Source organism: Hibiscus syriacus, unplaced genomic scaffold, assembly GCF_006381635.1.
Source record: "Hibiscus syriacus cultivar Baekdansim isolate YM2019G1 unplaced genomic scaffold, ASM638163v2 tig00110839_pilon, whole genome shotgun sequence".
Taxonomy (NCBI): domain Eukaryota; kingdom Viridiplantae; phylum Streptophyta; class Magnoliopsida; order Malvales; family Malvaceae; genus Hibiscus; species Hibiscus syriacus.
Genome location: NW_024062886.1, coordinates 751152 through 767216, shown reverse-complemented (window position 1 = coordinate 767216; position 16065 = coordinate 751152). Strand labels below are relative to the sequence as shown.

General features: G+C 36.6%; 1 protein-coding gene across 2 annotated transcripts; it reads right to left on the bottom strand.

Annotated features, from left to right (window-relative positions):
* Positions 1-3474: 3474 nt before the first annotated feature.
* LOC120143202 (protein FATTY ACID EXPORT 1, chloroplastic-like) lies at positions 3475-14981 on the bottom strand. 2 transcript variants are annotated; one of them, XM_039157589.1, is made up of 3 exons: positions 14761-14981; positions 4080-4335; positions 3475-3683 (listed from the first exon to the last, which is right to left on the bottom strand). In XM_039157589.1, exons 1-3 carry the CDS (start codon positions 14872-14874, stop codon positions 3490-3492), a joined length of 564 nt encoding a protein of 187 aa, XP_039013520.1. In that variant the 5' UTR covers positions 14875-14981; the 3' UTR covers positions 3475-3489. The 2 variants fall into 2 exon arrangements, with proteins under 2 accessions (XP_039013520.1, XP_039013521.1); XM_039157590.1 differs by having other exon boundaries at positions 4080-4311.
* Between the last annotated feature and the right edge of the window lie 1084 nt (positions 14982-16065).

Sequence of the window (16065 nt, the reverse complement as noted above, 5' to 3'; positions counted from 1 at the left end):
TTAGTAGCTATTCAGGGATGAAATTTGCAACAGTTTGACATTAAGAATGCCTTCTTACATGGAGATCTTGAAGAGAAATTGTACATGAATATACCACCTAGATTTGGTCCAAATACTAGAAAAGTAGTTTGCAGATTAAAGAAGTCTCTATATGGACTAAAATAGTCCTTAAGAGCTTGATTTGGGAGATTCACTAAAGTGATGTTGAGTCAAGGTTTTTAACAAAGCCAATGCGACCACACTCTGTTTGTGAAACTCTCCTTTAGGGGGAGTGACTTCACTTTTGGTATATGTAGATGCTATGATTGTTACAGGAAATGATTCTGAAGGAATTGGTAGTCTAAAAGAAGTGTCATATAAAGGAGTTTGAAGTGAAGGAACGAGGAAGATTAAAATACTTCATTGGTATTGAGGTGCCACCTCACTCACAACAAGGGATTTTTATATCTCAACAGAAGTATACTTTGGATTTGTTGAAGGAGATTGGAAAACTAGGTTGTAGACCAACAAAAATCCAATAAAAGTCAATCACAAGCCTGAGAATCAAAAGATGATAATTTAACAGTTGATAGAAGTTCATTTCAAAGACTTGTGGGAAGACTTATTTATTTGTCACACACCAGACCAAACATAGCATATGTTGTTGGAGTTGTGAGCCAGTTCATGCGCAATCCTAAGAATCACATCCAAGGACTATGGATCAACTTTTGCAATACTTGAAGACCACACCGAGCAAAGAAATTCTACTTAAAAGAGGATGAAATTTGACTTCGGAAGAATATACTGATGCAGACTATATAGGGTCCATAGTTGATAGAATGTCAACCTCAGGGTACTGCACTTTCTTTGGAGGAACTTAGTTACTTAGAACAAAAAAAAAACATAATGGTGTGGCTAGATCCAATACAAAAGTTGAATTTCGAACTATGGCTCTGGGAATTTTTAAGTTATTATGGCTGAAGATTATTTTAGAGGGTTTGAAGGTCAAATGAAATGGAGCAATGAAGCTATATTGTGATAACAAGTCAGCAATTAATATTGTTTATAATCCAGTTCAACATGACATAAAAAAGCATGTTGAAGTAGATAGATATTTCAGAAAAGAGAAATTTGACAATGGCCTGATTTGTACTCCCTATGTGACCACTGGAGATCGAGTTGAGAATATACTTACCAAAGGATTACCTGGTTAGTATTTTCAGAAGTTGACAGGCAAACTGGGGATGGAAGACATCAATGCCCCAACTTGAGGGGGAGTGTCAAAAATTAGATCCCTAAATCAAGTAGATTATGTAATTTGGTAGGATATTTGTGGATGTATCTTATTAGTTAGGATTGCTTACTTTAAGGAATTATATTTATTCCTAAAATCAATCACTTATCTAGTTTAGCAGTTTCCTAAGATAAGACAGTAATTTGTATATTTAATTGTGTAAGTCTCCTACATGAAATATATGAGAGAATTACAGAAACCTCTTTATTTTGAAAGTTCAATATATATTTCCTCAATTATACTACTAGTTAACCACTACTTTTAGTAATAGTTTCACGTCAACTGTTATCGTCATTTGTTGTCATAACTTTTGATGTTGCTCTATATTACTTAAAATTCAAGAACTTTATGTGAATACATATTATCACATCCCAAATTCGAAGTTAGAAGTTTTAGTTTAAATCAATTGAATCAATAGATCTTTAAATTCAAGAATTTTATGTAAATATATATTGTCATAATCGAAATTCAGAGTTAGAAATTATTGCATAGATATAGAGATGATCTTTTAATTGAGGAAAGATTATATTGAACCGTTAAACTATTACAAAAAGTGGTGGTTAACTAGTAGTATAATATAAAATGAGGATAAAGCATACATCATTTTATTATTTATCAATGCTAAAAATAGATAATAATAATAATAATAATAATAATAATAATAATAATAATAATAAATAAAAAAATTATCCATTCACTTAGACTCAATTATTGGATTAAAATCATGTAAAAGATCGGTTCGGTTCGAAGATGGGTAAACTAAATTCGGGTTGCTTTCAGTTCGGGTTTTTTCAATTCGGGTTGATTTTGGTCCAGCTAAAACTCATTTTGATTCGGGTTTCGAATCAATTTCGAGTCATCCTATTCAGGCCTATATCGGGTCTCGATTCGGGTAAATCAGTTCAAGTAATCGGATACGGGTCAAATTTGCCAAGTCTAGTGTTTGGTGTTGAAGAAAATAGGCTTATGCGTATGTGATTTAGCCATCAAATTTTACATGAGTCCAGTTTCCAACATTTTTTACTTAAATCCTTTTATGGGTTTTGAAGGGGAGGTTGCTGAAATTTCAGATCAGGTGCAGCACAATACTAAGGGTAAAACAGAAGTTGCTGAAGTTGTATTAGAAGTTAAAGAAGCTAGGTTCTGAAGGGGTAACCAGTATATGAGATTTTTGGTGAAATGGTTGGGTAAACCAGCAAAAGGAAGTACTTCTCAGCTGGAGAGAATGATCCAGAAATTTATGCTCAAGCGGTGAAAATTTTCTCACTGGAGTTGAGTTTTCCAGGCCAATCAGAAAGATACATGAGCTATTTTATACTATTTTATTATTTCAATTTTATTTATTAATTATTAGACATAGATGGCAAGGATTATAAGTTATTTTTCGATCGTTATTAACTCAACCAAGGAAAGAGAAAACAAGATGGCTATAAAATACTACATATACCTTAATGTTGTATCTTGTATCTGTAGTTACCAATTGTACATTCTAAAACTTTCTTGCAGCCAACTCTACAATATCATGCTATAAGTCAACATTTCACCAAATCCAATTCCACTCTTCTTGTATTGCAACATATACAAAATTTGGGCTAATAATATCATTTATCATTCACTTAACTGAGGATGTTCAGTCCCTTTCTGCATTCTAATCATGGCAATCTCAAATTTTATGCAAACTGAGATGATGTGTTCTCACCTCATGTAAATAATGATCCGATGGTCTTCAACCATAAAGCTTAAATGATAATGTCAAATCGTAATTTATGTTTACTCTGTACTGATCTGAAGATGCTTGGTAATACATGTCTATGTTATATGAACTCATGCATGAGTATCTAATGCAAATATGTGCCCGTATGTTAGACCATCTTTTGTTAAAATATTTTAACTTCAACAAAACATGTTCTACCAGTTGAACATAGATAAACTTTAGTTCAAGTGTATTCTATAACAAACAAATGAAACTTTTATTCATTGGATGTTTGGCTCTCTAACTAAAATACTAATCAAAAGGGGACTGTTGCATCCTTATCCATCAAGCTATATCGTTGTACTAAATGGCTTCTCATGTATGTAGGTACAAAAGTTTTTCCTTATAAAACAAATAAACCATAAATAAATAAATAAGAGTACAAAGCAAACATTTCTTATAAGAAACAGAACCGGACTGTAAAATGTGAACACAAAAAAGGCAATTTTTCCATAAATTGCTTTCAAAGAATGCCTCGATGCATAAAAAAAGTTAAAATACCTGCTTGTCCAAGTATGAATGGGAAACTTGATTTTCCTTCCCTCCAAATTTTCAAACTGAAAGTGCTAAGGGCTAGCACAGCACCTCCAAAGAGTAAAGTGGCAGGATTCCTCGAAAATATAAAACCAACAAGCCCCCCGCTTAGAACAAGACCACCTATAATTGTGTAAAACAAGTTTTCAAAAGCGAAATTGAATGTGTTATTTTATTAATTCATAGAAGAACAAAAATTTTATTTAATGACAAAGCAAATATGTTATAAATATCAAGCATTGGAAAAAATACACCAAAATTTGCAACCCACTTTGAGAAACGATTAACCTGAGGATTACAGAGTCTAAATAAATTGATATTGTAACGAGCACAAATAATACATAAACCTGGACTGGTAGAAAAGAAGACTTAAAATAGAAAAGGATAAATGTGAGAAAGCATTTCAAGGAAATAGATGATCAGCCAAGTAATTTTTCAAGCAATGCAAACCATATTTAATAATCATTTCAACAATTATCACCAAAAGAGCATCAACTAAATCTTGTACTGCACGCTCACCATAAGGAATTCCAAAACAGAAATCATGGATTTTTGCAGCCCTTTTCGGTTGGATGATATCATTTTCCACTCCTAGGTTACTTGTATTTTCAGGAACATGCTCTTCTGGATTTGGATATGACTTAGTCACTTCTGCTGGTTTTGATTCTCCAGCAACATAACTTGGTGTAGTTTTAAGTTGAGAGCTAGCAGTTTCAGCACCTTGCCCATCAACACTCATAACAACAAATGACTGGAAATTTGAAGCAGTCAGCATCTTTTCCAACACAATAACTAATTGCTTTGATGGTTACAAAGACACGCCCATATTAAGATATTGAGAATGAAATATTAACACATCAAATTCAATTATTTTCTACATTTTTATGATTTAACATATGAGCAGAAGGAATAATTGTTATAACATTCCCTAAAACATTTAAAAGTAATAGTTAATCCAATAGCAAAGCATGAAAACAGAAGGAAATCAAAAAAGAATAAGCCCTCATTTAGCTGTTTCTTTTCCACTTGTATTATCAATTTATTTTTTACTTCCTAAAATTTGCAACAACAAAAAAAAACCAAAATAAAGGCTGAAAGTGAAAATTAGATTTAATTACGCTGAAGAAAATAGTTAAAATAGAATAAAACTAATTCTACAAATACTTTTTTACATATAGAATTAGAACATCGGAATACTTATTTAAACATAATTATTTCATAAAACTAAACATTTTCACTACGATTTGAGTATTAATTATTTTTCATGCCACTCGAGATAATTGATTGCCCAACTGTAGGATAAAATAACTATTATTCCAGTGGAGCGTATTGCAAGCAAAACTTGAAGCCTTAAACTCAAGGAAAATTACTTAAAACTCCAGCGAAATGGTTTTAAGGCTTCAAGTGTAAAGAAGACGAAGCCTTTAAATTTAAGAAAAAACCAAATAATGTTGCTTTTTGCTTAGTTTAAAAACTCCAGTGAAGGTCTGAGAATCAACCCAAATATAACGGAAAAGAAACGTTTAAAACTTTAATTCCTTAACCGAGACTTCAAAAGAAAACGTTGGGCGGTAAACGCAACAAAAGTAGGGAATCTAGAATAATTAACCATAATGTAAAACAGATTGATGACTTATGAGGATTAAAACCCTACAAAAACAGCGAAAGGGATCATATTTCAAGTTTTTTGCTTATTTTTAATATAAATATGAAAAATGGAACATGTAAACAAAGCAATGATCAACATGTTAAGCAATTCCATATCACCCGTGCATTTCAAGTAAATTTATTTATATGAAAACTATTGTAACAACCCGAATATTTACAAAATAGTATTTAATTGAAATTGGAGGTTAATTGTAAAAATTGGCAAAAATTTGGGGACTAAATTGAAAGATTTTAAAACTTGGAGCTTGTTTTAGAGTTAAAGAAAATTCAAGGACTAAGCCCTAAATTTACCCAAAAATTAGGTAAGTTTGGGGTTATATGATATATACGTGTGGTTTCTGTTTCAAAAACAGAAAACCACACTCCCAAATTCCCTTCCCCTTCGCCGGTTTCCGACTTAGATCCCAACGCCGTCCGAATTCCGATTGTCGTTTTGAAATCACCATCGCGTTCGTTATCGAGTCAGGAACAAATCCTTCAATTTAATTGAAGCGAATCGCTGCCAAACGTCGGGAATTTACAGTCAAAGTCTCGACGATTTTGTTAGCTCTATCGCCGGGAAAATCTTAAATTCACCGACGATCGTTGCTCTGTTTACGACACCTCCTGCACCATCGTGTTCCTTGTGTCGTTGCGAGTTTGCCGGTGTCAACCTTGTTCGCTGTCGATGGCGGCGCGTGAGGAGGTGGAGCAGTCAAAGATTCGGCCGAGTTGAAATTCGAGCTCTCCACCGTTCAAAATTTGAACCGATCGTTGTAAGTATCTCGAAATCGCTCAAAATAATTTTTGAAAATTTTTCCGTAATTTTTAGACCCCCGGAAGAGGCCTCACGCGCCACACACGCCGCCGTAGGGAGAGTGAGCAGCTGGAAAACTGGTTTGACCGGTTTTGATCGGTTTGACCGGTCTGAACCGGTCTGACCCGACCCGACCCGACCCGACCGTTGACCCAACTCGACTCGACCCGACCATTGACCATTGACCTTATTTGACCAGAACCTTAAATGGCTTTGACCGACTCTTAAACGACCGTAAATCTTTTCCGGGTATACCTATTCTGATAGTTTTCGACGTGCCAAATCTATTTCCGCTGTCCGTTTCACCAAATTCGAACCCGAAGACCTCCAAATCGACGGTTAAAGTGGTTGACTTTGACTTTAACCAAGAATTTAAATTTTCGAAAAGTCATACTTTATGTTTTTCGACGTCCTGATTCCGATTCCGCAATCCGTTTGGCCAAATTCAAACCTGAAAGTCCTCCAAATTGATAGTCAAACCCTAAAAATGCTTATATACTTAAGAATTTTAGCTTTGAACAATTAAGTAAGATTTGGGGCTGATAAATTATTATTGTTTGAAGGTACAAGAGATTCTCCGGATCGTTCGACAGCTCGACCCAGTTCTTCTAGATCAGTTAAACCACGTGTTCTAATATTCACCCATAAGACCAGTAAATTTTATGATTTTAGAGATTTATTTATGTTACCCATAAGTAATATAGTGTTATTATAAAATAGGTTCGAAAACTGTAGCAGAGCATGGTGAAACCATCAATCAGTAGATCTACTATTTGAACCTATTATCGAGGTGTGTTCCCTAATTATTATTGAACTGTTTTATTGGTTTTAATATGAGGTACACTGAGTTCTTTGGTTACTGTTTTATTGATGCACCAATTTAATGTGATGATTTATGGAATTTGTGTCACGGTGCAATTGAACTTTTGGATTGAATTACAATAGTATAGCTCTAATCAAGCTAATAAACAGAATGGGCCTAATGTGACTCTTGGGGTCCCAAGATACATTAGGTTGGCTTCCCTTGCTGTGTGCTTAGGGTAAGCTATATGGACTTGGACTTACGGGCCTAAGGATACAAGCTCTAAAGCTTATCCTTAGGTTGGCTTTCTTTTTGCTGTGTGCTTAAAGTAAGCTATATGGAAAATAGTTTTTTGGAACTACTGATGGTGTACAAGAAAAGGGTTTAAACTATGATTTTCAAAGTTAAACTCTTTTATGAATTTATGAGATTTACTGGACTATGATTTGTTTAATGTACCTATTGTGATTTTAAGGTAATATTGGGACACACTGAGCGTAGCTCACCTTTCGAAAATGTTTTTTTCCCTTTCAGATACTGTTGGTTAGATATCTCGGTTCGAGCACTTGGAGGATTAACATATCTCTTGAAGTATATCTGATTGTAATGTTTTATCTTGCAAGTTGACTTTATTTTGGTGACATGGACCTTATTTTAAAGTATTATATTTTATGATGATGACACTTTTGCTATTACTGTTTGGTTTATCATGATTTTGATTTTGAAGACATGTTTTAAATTAATTTATTACTTATTGGTATTATATTTACAAGTTGGGTTTTGATAGTATAATTTATTTCATGATATTTATAATGTGATTTTACATTGATTGAATAACGGTTTCAGAAAATGTCTTTAAGAATCATGTATGTGATCCACTAGACTTAGTCGAAACGCATAAGCTGGGTCTAGGGGGTTACATTTATTGGTATCAGAGCTTTTGGTTTTTAACCCTCGGACTGTGTATAAGTCCATATTGAAAATACGGTTTTGAAATATTTTACAAAACAAGTTACAAAGGCCATGTCACAAAATTATTAAGATTTTTAAATTGTGTTCGAGACTCCAAGTGCTTATCTAGCCCTAAGTTTTATCTTCTGTAGTAAACTTGAGATCCATCAAAATGAGTGCTAGACGTGGTCGTCGAACTAGCCATGGACGAGGTCGAGTGGCTAGATTTACAGATCCGATCGATGAGATACGGGTAGATCCCCCACCTCCGATAGGTGATCCTGCTCCTACGACCCCAACAAATCTGCCTCATATCGTTGGGTTTGGACTCAACTAAGAGATATCAGGGTGCTGTGGCGATGTTAGATGGCAATGCCTACACTTGGTGGGAGTCAGTGACCAGTAGTGTTCCTACCGATCGTTTGACCTGGAATTTCTTTAAGGATCGCTTTCGGAGCCGTTTTCTGGGAGAGCGCTACTTAGCTCAGAGACGTCAGCAGTTTCAAGACCTGGTATAGGGAGACATGACTGTTTCTGAGTATGAGATCGAGTTCTTGAAGTTGCTGAAGTATGGATTCAGTATGGTACCTACTGAGAGAGATCGATGTCGTAAGTTTGCCCTTGGACTCAGATACGAGCTGCGTAGGCAAGTTGTAACCCATCAGGATGAGATATTTGATGTGCTGGTGGGCAGAGCCAAAGATGCTGAAGAGGTGGAGGTTTTAGCTTCTGGTAGAGAGCGTGTTGAACAGGAACGATCTAAGAAATTTTTAGGCCCGATGGAGTCATCAGCACAGTCCGGGAAAAGAAGTCGTACTTCAGTCCCTCAGAGAAGCAATACACGTTTCAGGCCTGCAGTATCCTCACCGTTAGTTGGCAGTCGAGGCGGTTCCTCGTCGTATTATCATGGGTTCCTCTGTGAGTTTTGTGGTAAACAACACACAGGAGAGTGTCATAAGAAGATGGGTCTTTGCTATCAGTGTGGATCTAGTGGTCATTTTTGGAGGGATTGTCCTCAGCTAGCTTCGTTTAAGCAGACCTCTACCCAGACTCCTGTGCGTTCTCAGACTACAATACATACCCTAATTAGAGATCATAGTCAAGAAAGACTCGAGGATTAGCATCCAGGACAGACAGTAGAGCCCGACCTCAGCAAAATAGAGGGCCAACAGTTTTTGAGGCTAGACAACCAGCTTTGTTTTATGCCACCAGACGTCGGGATGACAGAGATGAGCCTGAGGTTATTACAGGTACATTTACTATATATTCCATTCCATACTTTGTATTACTGGACAATGGCTCCACTCACTCCTATGTATCAAGCTCGGTATCTCGAAACCTTCAGATTCCGATCGAGAACACTGAAAATAATGTTACGGTTACGAGTACAGTTGGAAAGGCGATATTAGCGAATAAAGTATTTCGACGTTGTCCTCTGGAGGTTAAGGGAGAAATTTTTCTCGCTGATCTTATGGAGCTTCCTTTAGAGGAGTTTGATCTAATTCTTGGGATGGATTGGTTGACTAAACACAAGGTAATCTGGATTGCGAGTACAAGAGAGCTACTCTGAAAACTTTTGATGGTCGGATTGTTGTGTTAATTGGGGAACGTCGCGGCTATCTCTCCAATATAGTTTCAGCGATGGAAATTGATCGTATGATCCGAAAGGGATATGAGACTTTCATTGCTTGTATTTTGAACACCAAAGGTGCATTGTCCACGATCAAGGAGATTCGTACAGTTAGCGAGTTTCCTGATGTTTTTCCAGAGGAGTTGCCTGGGTTACCTCCTGATAGAGAGGTAGAGTTCGAGATTTAGACTTATCCGGGATCTGCACCTATTTCTATGGCACCTTATCGCATGGCTCCAAAAGAACTTAAGGAGTTGAAGGTCCAATTACAAGAATTATTCGATCGAGGATTTATCCGACATAGTACCTCACCCTGGGGAGCTCCAGTTCTGTTCGTGAAAAAGAAGGATGGGTCGCTAAGATTATGTATTGACTATCGAAAATTGAACAAGATGACGGTCAAGAATAAATATCCACTACCCAGGATTGATGACTTATTTGATCAATTGCGAGGAGCTATTGTATTCTCTAAGATTGATCTTCGTTCGGGGTATTATCAATTGAAAGTTAAAGGATCTGATGTTGCAAAGACGGCCATTCGCACTAGATATGGTCATTATGAATTCTTAGTGATGCCTTTTGGTTTGACGAATGCTCCTTCAGCTTTCATGGATTTGATGAATCGGGTGTTCCGACCATATTTGGATCAATTTGTGGTGGTCTTCATTGATGATATTCTGATCTATTCTCGTACTGAGGCAGAGCATGACGAGCATTTGAAGATCGTTCTGCGAACTTTGAGAGAGCATCGTCTTTATGCCAAACTAAGCAAGTGTGAGTTTTGGCTTCAAGAAGTGTCGTTTCTGGGGCATATTATTTCAGGGCGAGGTATTCAGGTCGATCCAAGCAAGATTGAAGCTATTGTGAATTGGAAACGACCCAAGAATATCTCTAAGATTCGTAGTTTCTTGGGCTTGGCTGGTTATTATTGACGTTTTGTTGAGGGATTTTCGATCATTGCTTCTCATTTGACAAAGTTGTTAAGGAAGAATGTGCCGTTTGACTGGGGTGAGGCACAACAGGAGAGCTTTGAGAAATTAAAGGCGGTATTGACTCAAGCACCAGTATTGATTCAACCAGAGTCTGGGAAGGATTTTACAGTGTATAGTGATGTGTCACACTCAGGACTCGGTTGTGTTCTAATGCAGGAAAGTAAGGTGGTGGCTTATGCATCCCGTCAGCTGCGACCGCATGAGTGTAATTATCCTACTCACGATTTGGAGTTGGCAGCAGTAATTTTTGCCTTTAAGATTTGGAGACACTATCTTTATGGAGAGAAGTGTTACATTTTCACGGATCATAAGAGCTTAAAGTATCTTCTGACCCAGAAGGAGCGTAATTTGAGACAGCGACGCTGGTTAGAGCTTTTAAAGGACTATGATTGCGTGATTGATTATCACCCTGGTAAAGCTAACATTGTAGCAGATGCTTTGAGTTGAAAGGCGGTAACAGAGTTGAGATCTTTAATGGCCAGGATGAATTTATATGACGATGTCACTCTGTTAGCAGAATTGCAAGTTAAGCCGACCTTGGTTGATGAGATCAAAGCTAAGCAGCCCCTTGATAGCTTATTGCTTTCCATCTTTGAGCAAGTAGAGCAAGGGACAAGCTCAGATTACGCCCTTGATCAGGATGAAGTTTTATGCTTCAAAGGTCGGTATTGTGTGCCTGATGATGCTGAGTTGAGGCAGACTATCCTTACTGAGGCTCATAGTAGTCCATATGCTATGCACCCCGGTGGAGATAAGATGTATCGGAATTTGAAAGAGAGGTATCATTGGGTTGGCATGAAGAAGGACATCTCGAATTTTTTGGCGAGGTGTTTGCCTTGTCTGCAAGTTAAGGCAGAACATCAACATCCATCAGGTTTGTTACAACCTATCAAGATTCCTGAATGGAAATGGGAGTGTATTACTATGGATTTTGTTACTGGTTTACCTATGACTCCTTCGAAAAAGAACTCAATTTGGGTGATTGTTGACAGACTTACACAGTCAGCTCACTTCATTCCTGTACGGATAAATTATACGTTAGACAAGTTGGCGAGGTTGTATATTTCAGAGATTGTCAGATTGCATGGTGTTCCGTTATCTATCATTTCAGATCGAGATCCGAGATTTACTTCAAGATTTTGGAAGGCGCTAGGATTATAGTACCTCCTTCCACCCATAAACTGATGGTCAATCTGAGAGAGTAATTCAGATTCTGGAGGATATGTTATGGGTTGTGTAATTGATTTTCGTGGTAGCTGGGAGAACTTTTTGCCTTTGGCTGAATTCGCTTATAATAACAGTTACCAGACCAGCATTCGTATGGCACCCTATGAAGCACTCTATGGGCGTAGGTATCGTACCCCGATTTATTGGATTGAGTTACGTGATAGGAAGACTTTGGGACCTGAGTTAGTGCGGGAGACAGAAGACACAGTCAGATTGATCCGTGACCGTCTGAAAGAGGCATTTGATAGGTAGAAATCTTATGCAGATCAAAGGAGGAAGGATAAACAGTTTGACATTGAAGATCAGGTTTTTCTCAAGGTATCTCCATGGAAGAAAGTATTGAGATTTGGACGTAAGGGTAAACTGAGTCCGCGATTTATTGGGCCGTATCGTATTCTGAAGAAAGTTGGACCTGTTGCTTATCAGCTTGAGTTGCCTTCCCATCTTATTCGTATTCATGATGTTTTTCATGTGTCTATGTTAAGGCGATACCGTCCAGATCTAGATCACATCATTCAAGTTGATGAGGTAGAGCTGAGACCTGATTTGTCATATGAGGAGAAGCCCATCCAGATCTTAGAAAGAGATGAGCGAGTTCTTCGGAATAGGCGTATTCCAATGGTCAAAGTTCAATGGAGTAACCGAGGCCCCTCATAAGCTACTTGGGAGACATTGAAGTCAATGGAGGCTCAGTTTCCTCAACTATTCTTATAAGGTAAATTTCGAGGATGAAATTTCTTGTAGAGGGGGAGAATTGTAACAACCCGAATATTTACAAAATAGTATTTAATTGAAATTGGAGGCTAATCGTGAAAATTGGCAAAAATTTGGGGACTAAATTGAAAGATTTTAAAACTTGGAGCTTGTTTTAGAGTTAAAGAAAATTTAGGGACTAAACCCTGAATTTACCCAAAAAAAGTTAGGTAAGTTCGGGGTTATATGATATATACGTGTGGTTTCTGTTTCAAAAACAAAAAACCACACTCCCAAATTCCCTTCCCCCTTCACCGGTTTCCGACTTAGATCCCGATGCCATCCAAATTCTGATCGTCGTTTTGAAATCACCATCGTGTTTGTTATCGAGTCAGGAACAAATCCTTCAATTTAATTGAAGCGAATCACTGCCAAACGTCGGGAATTTACAGTCAAAGTCTCGACGTTTTTGTTAGCTCTATCGTCGAGAAAATCTTAAATTCACCGCCGATCGTTGCTCTGTTTACGACACCTCCTGCACCATCGTGTTCCTTGTGTCGTTGCGAGTCTGCCGGTGTCAACCTTGTTCGCCTTCGATGGCGGCGCGCGAGGAGGTGGAGCAGTCAAAGAATCGGGCGAGTTGAAATTCGAGCTCTCCGCCGTTCAAAAATTTGAACCGATTGTTGTAAGTATCTCGAAATCGCTCAAAATAATTTTTGAAAATTTTTCCGTAATTTTTAGACCCCCGGAGGAGGCCTCACGCGCCACACGCGCCGCCGCAGGGAGAGTGAGCAGCTGGAAAACCAGTTTAACTGGCTTTGAACCGGTCTGACCCGACCCGACCGACCCGACCCGATCGTTGACCCGACCCGACCCGACCGTTGACCGGTGACCTTATTTGACCAGAACCTTAAATGGCTTTGACCGACCCTTAAACGACCGTAAATCTTTTCCGAGTATACCTATTCTGATAGTTTTCGACGTGCGAAATCCGTTTCCGCTGTCCGTTTTACCAAATTCGAACCCGAAGACCTCCAAATCGACAGTCAAAATGGTTGACTTTGACTTTGACCAAGAATTTAAATTTTCAAAAAGTCATACTTTATGTTTTTCGACGTCCTGATTCCAATTCCGCAATCCGTTTGGCCAATTTTAATCCCGAAAATCCTCCAAATCGATAGTCAAACCCTAAAAATGCTTATATACTTAAGAATTTTAGCTTTGAACAATTAAGTAAGATTTGAGGCTGATAAATTATTATTGTTTGAAGGTACAAGAGATTCTCCGGATCGTTCGACAGCTCGACCCAACTCTTCTAGATCAATTAAACCACGTGTTCCAATATTCACCCGTAAGACCCGTAAATTTTATGATTTTAGAGATTTATTTATGTTACCCATAAGTAATATAGTGTTATTATAAAATAGGTTCGAAAACTGTAGCAGAGCGTGGTGAAACCAGCAATCAGTAGATCTACTATTTGAACCTATTATCGAGGTGTGTTCCCTAATTATTACTGAACTGTTTTATTGGTTTTAATATGAGGTACATTGAGTTCTTTGGTTACTGTTTTATTGATGCACCAATTTAATGTGATGATTTATGAAATTTGTGTCACGGTGCAATTGAACTTTTGGATTGAATTACAATAGTATAGCTCTGATCAAGCTAATAAACAGAATGGGCCTAATGTGACTCTTGGTGCCCCAAGATACATTAGGTTGGCTTCCCTTGCTGTGTGCTTAGGGTAAGCTATATGGACTTGGACTTACGGGCCTAAGGATACAAGCTCTAAAGCTTATCCTTAGGTTGGCTTTCTTTTTGCTGTGTGCTTAAAGTAAGCTATATGGAAAATAGTTTTTTGGAACTACTGATGGTGTACAAGAAAAGGGTTTAAACTATGATTTTCAAAAGTTAAACTCTTTTATGAATTTATGAGATTTACTGGACTATGATTTGTTTAATGTACCTATTGTGATTTTAAGGTAATATTGGGACACATTGAGCCTAACTCACCTTTCGAAAATGTTTTTTCCCTTTCAGATACTGTTGGTTAGATATCTCGGTTCGAGCACTTGGAGGATCAACATATCTCTTGAAGTATATTTGATTGTAATGTTTTATCTTGCAAGTTGACTTTATTTTGGTGACATGGACCTTATTTTAAAGTATTGTATTTTATGATGATGACACTTTTGCTATTACTGTTTGGTTTATCATGATTTTGATTTTGAAGACCTGTTTTAAATTAATTTATTACTTATTGGTATTATATTTACAAGTTGGGTTTTGATAGTATAATTTATTTCATGATATTTATAATGTGATTTTACATTGATTGAATAACGGTTTCAGAAAATGTCTTTAAGAATCATGTATGTGATCCACTAGACTTAGTCGAAACGCATAGGCCGGGTCTAGGGGGTTACAACTATAATTACCTTTGAGCGACTAAATGAAAGAAAAGTTGAACGATGAAAGATCTGAAACCGCCGGTTGATTGAGGAGAAACAAGACAGCTGAGAAATTGTCGGTGTCGCGGCTGCTGTTGACATTTTGATTGCGAAAATTAAAATTAAAAAAATTAGGGTTCCTTTTATATAAAGAAAACAAAAATTTCAGGCTTTGAATTGAAGATAAATATTTCAAGAGGGAAGCAGCCACAAGATTTGACTAAAGAGATTTTCAAAAAGAAACTTTGGATGTTTGGTCAACGGAAAACTCAAGGGGGAAGAAAGTGATAACATTAATTCTATTTTTTTTGGAAAGATTGAATTCTATTCTCTTGAATGGACGAAGAGAAGACGTGTAGAGAATTAAAAAAAACTTTATTTTAAAATCTACGGTATTTATTATAGTGAATTTGGAACTCGTAAATTTGATATGATAAATTCTTTTAAAAATAACTTTTTAGTGCTTCTAGGTATGTGAGTTTCATGTGAACTAATATTTTATTATTTTAATAGAATTTGTCACTTCGACGTGATGAATTTTATTAAAAATTAATATTTTATCTTTACATTTACTAAATAAGTTAATTTGTTTTTAAAAAAAACCTATCAAACTTGTCACTTCGAAGTGTTGAGTTTGTTTTGAATTTTACAAAAGTACTCGTTGTGTAACGAACAATTTTTAAATTTAAAAAATAAATCAGTAAAACTCATCACGTCGAGGTGACAAATTTCATCGGATTTATTTTTAAAAAGTTATGAAACAAAATAAATAATATAAAAAAATTAAATAAAAAAGATTATTACAAACTAATATAATGGATAATAAAATTTATTTATATTTTTTAGTTCTTGACGATACCGAAGAGTCGTCGAATAATAATGGCGTGGGGTTCATCAAGTACGTCGAGGTCGTTCGCCTTGATCGTCTTTGTCTTCATATTCGTTTGTGTCTAAAGAGGAGATGTGATAAACATCTGATAACCCCGAAAAAAGTTGTATTCTGTGTATTTTTAGTTAGGTTATTAGTACTCTAAAAGCCATTGTCATAGCATTTAATTGCATTTAGAGTCATTTAGTTGCATGTGGTGGTAATGTTTTGTTGTAGCATTTTAATGCTAAAACTGATGCTACTAAAAGGGAAAGGTCTTATTTGTTGGTGTTGTGCATGTGAGAAAATTTAAAGGAGAAGCAATGACTTGTTGTAGCATTCTGGATAAGGATATCTGAAGGTCTGTAGAAGCTGATGAAGAAAGAAAAATGGCACAACATTTTAGATAGTAAATTTGGGCACAG

Bases quoted from the DNA above. Each gene is read 5' to 3' on its own strand.
- LOC120143202 (XM_039157589.1), bottom strand. From the start codon at position 14,874: ATGTCAACAGCAGCCGCGACACCGACAATTTCTCAGCTGTCTTGTTTC. The intron at 4,336-14,760 runs GTAATTATAGTT...GTGTTGGAAAAG, and splicing joins TTTCATTTAGTCGCTCAAAG to ATGCTGACTGCTTCAAATTT. The intron at 3,684-4,079 runs GTGAGCGTGCAG...ACACAATTATAG, and splicing joins CTGTTTTGGAATTCCTTATG to GTGGTCTTGTTCTAAGCGGG.